The sequence below is a fragment of the Melopsittacus undulatus genome, chromosome 9 (genome assembly GCF_012275295.1).
Source record: "Melopsittacus undulatus isolate bMelUnd1 chromosome 9, bMelUnd1.mat.Z, whole genome shotgun sequence".
In the NCBI taxonomy this organism is placed as follows: domain Eukaryota; kingdom Metazoa; phylum Chordata; class Aves; order Psittaciformes; family Psittaculidae; genus Melopsittacus; species Melopsittacus undulatus.
The window spans coordinates 21,820,483-21,831,892 of NC_047535.1; the positions used below are offsets into that span (position 1 = coordinate 21,820,483).

Genomic DNA, 11,410 nt, shown 5'->3' on the forward strand with positions numbered 1-11,410 from the left:
TAGTTATCACTCAATATGCTTTGTAATATATACTGTTAACTGTACAAACCATACAGTGACAAATCTAAAAATGTAGAGGTGTTTTGTATTAGAGTTGCATAGGGACATAGTTTAGGATAAAGCCTGCAGGAGTGCTACTAGCTCTGCTCTGTCCCCTTTGCACCACAACTCCTATTTACAGCATTTTGTTTCCCTTGGTTGTCTGTGTTATGATTTTTATGGGAGTCTTGATTCTTTCCCAGAAGTCACACACATAATCACTCAGTGTATCTGTCTTCAAAGAACAATAAAAAATGGGAGAACAATACCACAAAGAGCTGTTTTAGAGAGCTGATGAGTGAATTGGGATTAAAAAGTGGAATTTCTTTGGTATTCAGAACTGTGTTAAAAGAAATTTAAGCTTTTCTCTAGGAGGATTCCTGTGTACAAAATAACTGAAATAATAATAATAAAAATCTCCATGGCATAGTAAGTGGAAAAAGGTAAAACCATACCTCTCTATGCTTGTGTATGTGCTGAGGAAGTCTCCTTCTGTTACACACCACCGATCCCTCCTGAGAATATTCTAAAATTATCTCTTTATGTATAGGCTTCCAACATCTCTTCCACCTCTGCTCATGTCCTTACAGGAGACAGATATGGTCTCTGAGGAATGTCCCTGTTAAAAGGAGATCCTTCATTTAGTACAGAACAGTTAAAAGCATTCTTGATCTACTGTCCTAATAAATTCCTTTCATTGTTCTTTAATGTAAATAGTGTTTCTCAGTTATGGGTAGAATATATGATATTATGGCTGTATATTCTTGGGAAGCAGAGTGTTGGTAGCACTAATGTACACAGGGAGTTGAGAATAATGGAATATTATTAGTGTTCTGGCATATATATGTAAATATAAGCAACTGTGAAGGAACTACTCTTGGAATTCTCTTGTACAAGTAGTAGTTACTGAGCTAAAATAATTACATGTGTTCTAAGTATCAGCATTTTTTCCTATACAGAAAATTAGAAGTCTCAGGTCTTCACTGACAAGTCATTGCTCTCAGCTTGCTAATGACCAAATATGCCTCATTATCCTTTCATTGGTTTTTGGTTCATCTCAGTATTGGTCTTAGCTTTGGTTCCACTTAAGTCATGATCAAAAGCAGTTCACCAACATGTCAGGTGGGACTTGAAGTTCTATCTTCTTGAAAGTCAATTTGTATGGAACTTGAGAGGATGGGATTTCTGAGCCTCATGTTTTAAATCCATTGAGTTTTTTTTGATAAATGACTGTTTTCAGTCAGACATTGTTCTTACCTATACAGTGCCTGCATGGTGAATGTGTTGCATGTATTTCTTCTTGTTTAGTTTGCAATGGTACCTAAATGTGCTTAGCATTTTCTAGACCCTGTCCTTTTCTGGAATGTGCAGCTGGAGAAGGGTTGCTTTAACAGATTTGCTTTGTAAATCATTTGACTTTCGCAGCTCATTTAAAGATTGCTTTTTGCACAGCCACAGGTATTTCCAAACCAGTCTGCACTGCCTAAGGCTGCTCCCAACCTACACTGCTTTACTTTGTGCTACAAGAAAATTAACCCTACTCTGCAACTGGCTTCCTCTTTTACACAGCTATACTGGACCTGTAGTAAAGCAAACACTATTTTTCCCAAACACTATCTTCGCAATTAAACATTTTATTTCCAGTCTGATAAATTATTTTGTTTTTTAACTTTAACAAACCATTTTACACTTCAAAAGGGCAGCTTACCAAGTGCAGCAGCCTGCTTGGCACCAGGCATCTCCCAGTCTCACTGCAGGAGAGCTCAGCCATCTCAACACCAGAGCCTTCGCACCTGCCACTGCAGTGCTGATTGCTTCTTCCATCGCTCCCAGATGGGTTTGACACCTTTCCTGTTTCCTGCTCTGTCTGTCCTGCCCTCCCTCCCCTATAGTGAGTAAGTCACAAACTGGCTCAGCCCACCCCAGATAAAAGATTGTGCAGACACCTGCTACAGCAATGAAGCGGTGTTGAGGCTTTTTTTCTGAGTGGTGCACATGTATAACCAGAAAAACTGTGCAGCATCCTATACCCACTCAGCATGGGATCCGTCACACAGTAGACCTGCTCCACTTGACCTGTAGGGACCTTTTCCCCCACTGAAGGCTTATATCTTCCTAAATCTCATTTTTTTCCCCCTTTTTTTCAGTGTTCTGCAACCCTTGACCAAAGCTTAAAAACCTAAAATCCCTAAAAGGCTGCACAACACCACCCTTTTGGGAGCACGTTTACAGGTTTTATGTTTTATAAACCACATTACCCTCTCTTCCTCCATATAATTACCTGCTGAAGTTACAAAAAAAAAAAAAAAAGAGCAACCCAGTTGCATTTTGGTCCTTCCTTCCATAACACATGTGGTCCTAATGACAGGCTGAGTGCCCCTCATATACCCACCACCTCCCCCCTTCACAACAATGTGAACACCTCCCTCCTGCATCTCTAAAGAGAATCCATCCATCCTAAGGCCATAGAAGCCTTTTGCACTCTGGCCATGGGCTTGCCCCATCCCTGAAGTGGAGGAGCTGGGGGTGCATCTGGGACATTTGCCCCCCTCACGGACCAACTCTCCTGTCCCACTCACATCAGGTGGCACTGCTGGTTTTCACTGTATGCATGCACTCTTCCACCTTCCCCAACATTGACACTTATGGGTGCTGAGCTTAAAAGCTGTGATTCTCAACCTTCTTCAGTTCTGAATCCCTAAGCTTTTCCTATTTGAAGAGTGGGCCTATTCAGATATTTAACATGGGGAGACTGCTCTGTAGAACCTGTTTTTCTGACTGCATTCCTGGCAGTCACCAGAGAAGTAACCTATGGACTCCCAGGACTGTACACAGCCATATATTTAAGCTGGTGAAGTCTGTACCTAATAAAAGCATAGTCTTTGGACAAGCACAAAGAGAGATTCAGATCTTTTAAGACTATGGAAAAAAACCCACCATGGGAGAACAGAGGTATTTATCCTTCTTAAGATGTTAAATTACTGAACTAGATTACATAAAATAATTCCCTCTTGCAACTCTTATCAATACATAAATTAATATATAATCCTCCCTCTTTCACTGTGACCTCTGTTACTGCTTTTATCTCCTCCATAAACTATTGACTTCTGAAGATGCATGTTCTCATAAACTTGCTTTGACTTGCTTAAATTTATCTGGGGTGGGGGTTCAACTTGATCTGTTTCTTTTGTACATAATATTCTTCATTGACTCTACCCTTGTCAGCCACTTTGAATTTCTAACAACTGAAGGGACAGTTTGTTTTCTTGTGAAGTAACACCCAAAGAGCTGTTTAAAGCTAAACTGAAAAGCAGGTTACTTATAACTCAAAATAGTTACATTTCCTTGATACTTACACCACTCAGATGACACTTAAACATGAAAAAGTATTCACCAGCCAATATCCCTAAGAGTTCCCTATTGCCTGTCACCCACTTGGCTTAAGTGTCTTGCCCAACCTTAAACTAGGCCAGTTGAATTTGCAAGGTCAATGAACCAAATCACTAGATAATGATAAAATCTCTATTTTTGTTCAAGGGCTCTCCTTTGAGGAAACACAATACTCCTTAAAATAAGGATGAAATCCATAGCAAATGTGACTGAAGTGGAAGTAATAGTTACTGTGCCATTGAACACAAGGAAGATGGAGCCTGATAAAGAAATGGAAAGTGAAGAGTAGTGAATGCGTCATTTCTCCATGTATCCAGAAGAGTTTCACATACACTGCTATTGTATTTGTCTTACAAAAAATCACTGTTCCTGTGCAAGAGTAAAACTTGACTTTCAAGTGAAAAAGCAATGAAATACAAGAAAAGATTAAGCCATTTCATCCCTTTTCCATTTTAAAATATCTTGAACAGAATCAAATGGTGCTACTTGTCTGCTGACAACTGGTAGCTAAAGAAGGAAGCTTATCCCTGTTGCTGCCTGTCAGTTTCTTTTCCAGTCTCACTTCCATGAAAAGTAGATCTCCAACACATGAAAAAAGAAGTCAAGTCTCTAACAAAGCACATGAGTGTCAGATTCCTAGGAATAATCAAGATTTCACCAACCTCTGCTATGCCATAGTATAAGAGAGGCAACCATTTCACAGTTAAAAAAAGGAATCTCTTAATACTCAATCCTACAGGAATAACAAGAGGAAAATATATCTATGGGGAGGAAAAATTTCCACGAAAAATTATAATGAAAGACTCACAGTCCATACCCAAAATCTGACAGAAGAGGCAAGATGCATTCACTCAGAGGTTATGTATTTCTGTTGTCAATACTGCCCCTCATTCCTAGCCAGAGCAAACAATGGTCCTGACTACTTCCAAGACCCACTTGCAGTAAGGTTTTCAAAGTACAGCAATGCTCAGTACTTATCCAAAAAGTCTGGATTTACGTCACTCTCACAAACAGTTGTGCTAGGTTGAGGGGGTACTGTGAAATTCTGAGCCTTTGTGTGTTTGTTAATCTCCAAATCCCAAACCATAGCTGTTTTCCTCCACCGAGAGACCTTCATGTGGTCCCCAGGTGAATCAGGGTCAGGGCTAAAAAAGAGAAAACTGGAGCTCCTTAGAACAGGCTCCTTATATACATATTCTGAAAGCATAATCTCACACTATTTAAAACAAGCTATTTATAAAGTCTTCGTAGATCTTTAAATATGAGGCACTTCAAATTAGCTTGACTTATAATTTCAGCACCAGACATTGTTTATGATATGACTGATGCTGCAAAATTAGAAGATCAAACTAATAACCTTTAGTAAGTGCATAGTTAACCATCAGTTTAACCATTATTTCTAGTAGCAGGAGAAAGCTTTTTATTGAGACTACCCAGTGCTGAGAAATCCACTGCAGACACCAGAAGAATCGGGTATTAAAATGGCAGGCAATGCAAACCCAATTCCCCAGTTCATATTAGGAAGAAAAAGCTTTAACCTACCCCAGCATTATTGCATTTAGCAAGAAACATGTGGAGCTTTTAAATTATTTTCTACATAACAAATTCTGCTAGTAGCTCTACAGTTGCCTCAAAAACCTCATGATGCATGGCACAATGATACAGTCCTGCTCCACTGCCCCATGTGCATCCCTGCATGGCTGTATTCACCAGGGTGGCATACAAATATAGAATCGCTATCATTTAAAACAGATTTGCTGTATATTAGTGTGACATACAGATCTCGCTTTGGGAAAAGAAATCCCTTTTCCTTATCCACCTTAAACACCTGCTGTTGTGGCAAATGGAAGCCTCTCTAGTATACAACCAGCATCAGCTAAGCATAGCTAATGAAAGGTATAAAGCGAGGTCTGAATTCCGCACTGGCCGGCTCCCAGCCGCATGTCACCCTATGCTCAATGCTCCAACATTATTACTGTTCAAGCTCCTGGGAGGACCCGAGGCCACGCTGCAGGTGCAGATTCGGAGGCATTCAGCTCACCCCACAAAGCAGCCCGGCTCCGCCGTGCAGACCCCGCTCGCTGACGGCGCGGTGATCGCTACACAGCGACACGCACCCAGCGCAGCTCTACAGGTCTCGCTCCGCACCGGCGGCGGGCTTGCGGCTCTGGGCGGCCGGGAGCCCTCCTCCTGCGGGCACCACGCAGCCTCCGAGACCGCGCTGCCCGGCCCGGGAGTAGGAGGAGGGCTGCTCCCGCGGCCGGCCGGGCCCTTACCGATGCGCAGCACGTAGTGCTTTGTAGGAAGTTTCGGTTTAATCCGTGCACAGGCGGGTTGGAGAGGAGCACAGCTGAACAGCGGTGGGAGGGGGCGGGGGGGGGGGGGGGGGGGGGGGGGGGGGGGGGGGAGGAGCAGGCGGCAGCAGGAGCAGCCGTTGTCGATTTTTTAGAGCGGCTTGAACATCTCCCGGCGGGGTGGCAGGGAGGGGAGCCTGGGCTCCCGATCGCCGGCGAACCGGGCCCGGAGCCGCGGGAAGCTCCGCGCACAGCCACCATGGACAGCAGCGCGGCCGCGAAGGACACGGGTTGGTAGCGCGGCCGGCGCGGGGCGGTGGGTCTGACCTTGTGGCACCGCCCAGCCCACACCCGCGGGGGCAGCGCTGGGGGCGGCCGGGGGGGTGAATGCGGGAATGTGCTCTCCCAGGGGATCCGGGCCGGTCGGAGCGAGGCGGTGCGTGCAACAGTTGCTTTGCAGGCGCTCAGCCCTCTCGCAGGCTCCATTCCCGGGGAAGCAAGCACCACTGGTCCACGTTCACAAGTTAAGCATGATGCGAGTGAACGAACGTTTCATTCTCCTGCCTCCCTGTATTACCTAAACCTAGACCACAAGCGTGAATTCGCAGCACAGGAGCTCTTGTAGCTGGAGACTCCAGGCTTGTGCTTTTAAGGAGGATACAGCCTCATTTCTGCAATCCATTGCTTGTCTGAAGGCTGGAACTGTCGCTGTCTGGCTGTTGTGTTGCAGGGGAATGCCGTTTATGAGCAAAAGTGTTGCTTGCACCCTGAGCTACCATGCCACACAAACACTGCTTGTTTCTGTGGGGATTTGCTCTCCATGCAGAACAGCTCACCATGCCTTCATTTGCCAGACATCCATGCCCTGGCCTTCCTATTTTATACCTCCCTGTATGTTTTCTCAGAAATCTTGCCCTGAAGAAATAGTCTTCTCCCAGCAGTTTAGAGAATACAGGCAAGCAGTGTAAAACTGAGCATGACAGGTTGGCTGTATGGTAACAGAGCTGGCTTCTAGCCATGTTTTATTAACTCAGCTCAGACTCTTAGGAGAATTCCAAATTCATACTGATTTCTATTTCATGATGTCTTCTCCATTGTCTAACCCTTTCACCTCCTGTGCCCAATTCCTGTAACAGCAGTCCTGGAATACAGTTCACTTTCCTTGACCAGATTGTTAAGGACAAACAAGGTGCTTCTGAAACTCTCAGAGACTGCCTGTTTATGTGCCTAACCACACCAACACCTTTTAAGTCAGGTTTGCTGTCTTTCACACACGAGCCTGGGACTGAAGCTATTTCAAGTACCTTCAGAATGACCATGCACCAGCAGCTGGGCTGCAGACATCCAAGGGGAGAACAGATGGCCACTCATTCGGTCCATTTTGTTATATGCTATCGTTTATGAAGTGAGCTTTCAGCCACCTGAAGATGCCAAGAGGATGAACGCTTTCAGCTCAAGCAGACATTTAAGGTACTCATTTCCAGTACTGAGCCATTACAAAAAAACTCCATGGTGGATTTTGTGAGGGAAGGAAACCCAAAATACAAGAGAGATCACTGAGGAAGTCCTTCTTTAACACTTACTGGATACTTCCTTAATCTCAGTATCTCTGAAAACATAAGGGCAAAAGCTAGATCTGAAAAAAGTGACACTCAAACCACCAAAGAGCTGGGGCTGGGATCTTCAATCTGCACCAAACACTGGCAGAGTTGAGCTGGTGATGCTGCTAGAATAAGGATTTCATCATCTTTCTTCTATCTGCCTTACAATATTTAGTGGCCATGGTGCTCCCCTTCATCCTCCATACGTGTAGCCATCACCCCTAGCTCATACCTCCATTCTCCTTACCTCAGTGGTCTGTGTGCTAAGATATTTTCCTCGTTCCTATTTTCCCTAGGAATCAGATTGTTGCTTCTGGCCTCACAAGGGTCTCCAAAGGCCTTTTATTTCACAGCAGGATGTTAAGGAGCCTTTCTTTATGCCAGTGTTTTTATATGGGGGATGAATCAAAGGATGACTAGAGTCTGACCTATAAAAAACATCAAGAGAGATTAGTCTGAGGCTAGCACCTACAAAATGACTCTGCAGATTCTAACTGATATAATGCCTGTCCTCATCATACTGCCCTAAAGGTTATCCTCAAGGATTTCTGGATCCAGGCCATGTTAGTTAATATTCAGTCTTCTGACTCACAACTTGACACATACATTGCAGCAAATGAAAGGTTATCTGACTAACTGGGAGAGGACATCGAACCTGCATGCAGCACTGAAATGTGAAAACAATAAAAAGGCACTCAAGGTCCTGGTACCACAGTAATTAGAGCAAAAAAGTTTTGTAAACTTTAAGGCTTAAATTACAATTTCTGAAATTTAGGACAAGGAAGAGAAGAATACAAAGCTGTATATCAGTTTCCCAGAACCAATCCCATCCACCCCCAGCAAAGTGGCCACTGGTTTCTGATGCAGCTGTTTTAACCAAACTCTTGCCAAATAAGACTAACATATCTATTTCTTACCAGTCCATGTTTCAGCACCAGTCAAGCTTTGCTCAGAGATGTCCCATAACATCTCCTGACAAGCACATCATGTACAAGCAAATCCCATTAATCCCAGTGTGTAACCTGCAAGAGTAGTAAGACTGGAAGTCATATTCTTTTCCAAGATGGTGAAGAAATGTCACCTCAAACACATACATATTTCTCTGGACTTGGCTCAAATGTGGGGTTCTTCATGGCCAGCCTGCCCCTAAGATTTCTCTGTCTTTCAAGATAGTAATTTTCTGGGGGGAGCTCTGGCTTCCCTAGGTAGTGTCTACATAGTATTTTCCCTTATAAGCCTTTAATATTAATTTTTACAAGCCAGTGTCCAGCACTTTTGGAAAGTATTTTTTCCCCTTAACCGGCTCTTGTTCAACTGATGTGTGACATAAATTTGTGCTGTGATTTCTTGTGTTTCCTACAGAAGGTCACACTTAAAAGAAACACTGGAAGTATGTCCAATACAAACCTGTACAGCAGGTGGGCTTTGATCTGTGATGTTTTCAAAAAGTAGATACTGATTGGTTTTGACATTACTTCTAATTCCTATAGGCCATATCTGTGTCTTTTCTCCAACTTAACAGGACTTACAACAGCAAGAGAAAAACAAAGGATCTCATACACAGCTCTATAAAACAAACAGATAATTGAGTTTTATGCTGTATTAAATGTGTAAAGAATGGGATAGGAAACCGTATTATTTAATACCTTATATAATGAGGGTTATTGCAAGAAGAGATGTGTCTTGCCCTTTTAATACTTGTTTTGAAATGTTCATTATTTAGGATAAAATTCAGAAATCCCACAAATTCTGAAGTGAGAAAAGAGACACCAAATGAGATAAAAGTTTTGTCCATTTCTGTCTTCTTAGGAATACCAAATCCTGTTCTTACTTTTTTTCTGTTGCTCTTAATTATAGGCTGTCTCAGTATATGGCTACTTTCAGCTACGACTGCAGTAGAGTAGAGATACTGGAACTCTCTTTAAATTGGCTGGCAATGCAGGTACCTGCAGCAGTGTAGCCATGGCAGCACGGAGCTCTGACTGGCCTAATTACTCTGCCAAGAAATAAACGGATACTGGAAATTCCCTGAGGGAAAGATGGTTGAATTGTTAACAGAAAGAATTTCCCCCTGAGGCAGGTTTGTTAAATAGGTGTTAACAGCCAATAACCTCAAGCTCCAGCCTTAGAATAAAAATGCCCTTGTCCTTTGGCACTTCTGATGTCCCAGTCCTTCCAATTCTCCTCCTGTCTACAGAGACAAAATAAATATGATTTCACTATCTGATAGAAAACCTGAAATCAAAATTATTCCCACCCCAACTAAAATCTATATGTAAGATCTCCTTTAAAAGACAAAAATAAAAGTCTCCTGGCTGGAAACATACACAGCTCTCCTGGTGACAGTGGCAGGGTGGACATCTTGCCTCCATAATACACAGAGTCAGTCTCCAGAGATTCATGAGGAGTATGTGTTTACTATGCATGTAAAAATGGCAGGATATGGATGTGTTTAATTGGGAAGACCAAGCAGAAGAAACAGAGAACAAGATTTAGGGGAAGGGAAATCCCTTCTATTATCTCTCTTCCCATCTAGTTTTCCTCATACACAAAAGCAGACATACATAGAGGAAGGTGAAGGAGCAATTTTACCAATATGCTCACTTTCTTACAAGCTCAAAATGCACACAGCACTTTTCTGAAAATGGAGCCCAAGACTTCACTAAAATTGCATACACAATGTTTTATTTTACAAGTTGAATTTATATATTTAGCTTTATAAGCTAAATTACATAAGCAAAGACCATATTTGGCTGAAATTCCCTCTGAGATCAATGCAGATTTAACTAGTTTAAGGACTGAGGTGTAAAGCCATTTCAGAATTTCTCCAGGTGGAGACCTTGGTGAGTATTGCCAAATCAGAATTTGTAGGTCTGACAGAATGCTGTTTGAAACAGCCATGTACTGAAATAGCTCTGTTTTGAGGAGACAGAGAGCCAGAAAGCTGTGAGTTTGCTGTCTCATAACAGAGGCCAGTAAGTGGATGGTGTGTAGAGGCTGAAAGTTGCAACTTTATCACATAAATTTAAATGTGAAAAAGCAACAGGACATTATTAAAATCCAAACTGCTGTTCATTTCCAAATGTTCATATGCTACAGATCAGATATACACACCCCATTCAAGTTTAACCAAAATTATTCTACTTTTCTATGCAGGCAAAGAAGCAATAGAGGTGAAAATCCCACAGAGTCACCATGATGCCCAATGATGAGCAGTAATTACTGCAGCAACAGTTCAGCCAGCATGAGTGTCAATGAAATGTCTGCCTTCTCTCTGACTTTAGAACAAAAAACTGGCTTTGCCTTTGTGGGGATCTTGTGTGTTTTCTTGGGACTTCTAATTATCAGATGCTTCAAAATTCTGTTAGACCCCTACAGTAGTATGCCTTCATCTACATGGGAAGATGAAGTTGAGGGGTTGGATAAAGGAACATTTGATTATGCACTTGCATGAAAACTCACAGAATATCCTGCCTTATATTTGATGTTGATTTCATTTTGGAAACCAACTGTTGTTACATTTGTTATACATACCTGCATTTTGGAGATATGTTGGTGCCATCCATTTTGTTAAATAAATTTGTTGCAGACTCAAAAGGCACTGCATGTTGCTTTTGTTTTAGTAACAGTTAAAGGGTAGATAAGACATGGTTAACAGCAAATAAATACTACAATAAACAATTCACTAGAAAGTTACCATGGTCAAAAAGTATTTTCAGAATCAAATGATACCTGCCTCTTCAGAGGAGGATCTCTTTTCTATTGAGTCCCATGATCAGCTGTGAAAGATGAAGGATAAAAAACATTCATGAATGGTGAATGCTTAAGTGTAATTCCTTCCCCATCTCATCTGACACAATTTTCTGAAGTTCGCAGGCTGTGCTTGTATACCGAGAATATAAAAGTGGAGAACAACAACTGGCTGTGGCTCAGAGGAGGTGCTTGCAAGAGGTATGTGTCCATGTTGCTGGGATATAAAGAATGAGGGCTGTTCTATGCACTACAAACAACAAGGAACTAATGGGAAAGCTAAAGATCACATCAATTAACTTACCTCTCACCTTCCAAGAAGAGCAGGTGCTGTGC

At 42.3% G+C, this 11,410-nt stretch overlaps 1 protein-coding gene across 3 annotated transcripts; it reads left to right on the top strand.

The window, feature by feature from the left end:
• The first annotated feature begins 5,918 nt into the window (after positions 1 to 5,918).
• Positions 5,919 to 10,921, top strand: CTXN2 (cortexin 2). Of its 3 annotated transcripts, XM_031046168.1 has the most exons (3): positions 5,919 to 6,013; positions 6,975 to 7,193; positions 10,481 to 10,921. In XM_031046168.1, the coding sequence occupies exon 3, from the start codon at positions 10,530 to 10,532 to the stop codon at positions 10,776 to 10,778; it is 249 nt and encodes an 82-aa protein (XP_030902028.1). In that variant the 5' UTR covers positions 5,919 to 6,013; positions 6,975 to 7,193; positions 10,481 to 10,529; the 3' UTR covers positions 10,779 to 10,921. The 3 variants fall into 3 exon arrangements, with proteins under 3 accessions (XP_030902028.1, XP_005145933.1, XP_005145932.1); XM_005145876.2 differs by lacking the exon at positions 6,975 to 7,193 and having other exon boundaries at positions 5,968 to 6,013; XM_005145875.2 differs by lacking the exon at positions 5,919 to 6,013 and having other exon boundaries at positions 6,881 to 7,193.
• The last annotated feature ends 489 nt before the right edge of the window (positions 10,922 to 11,410 follow it).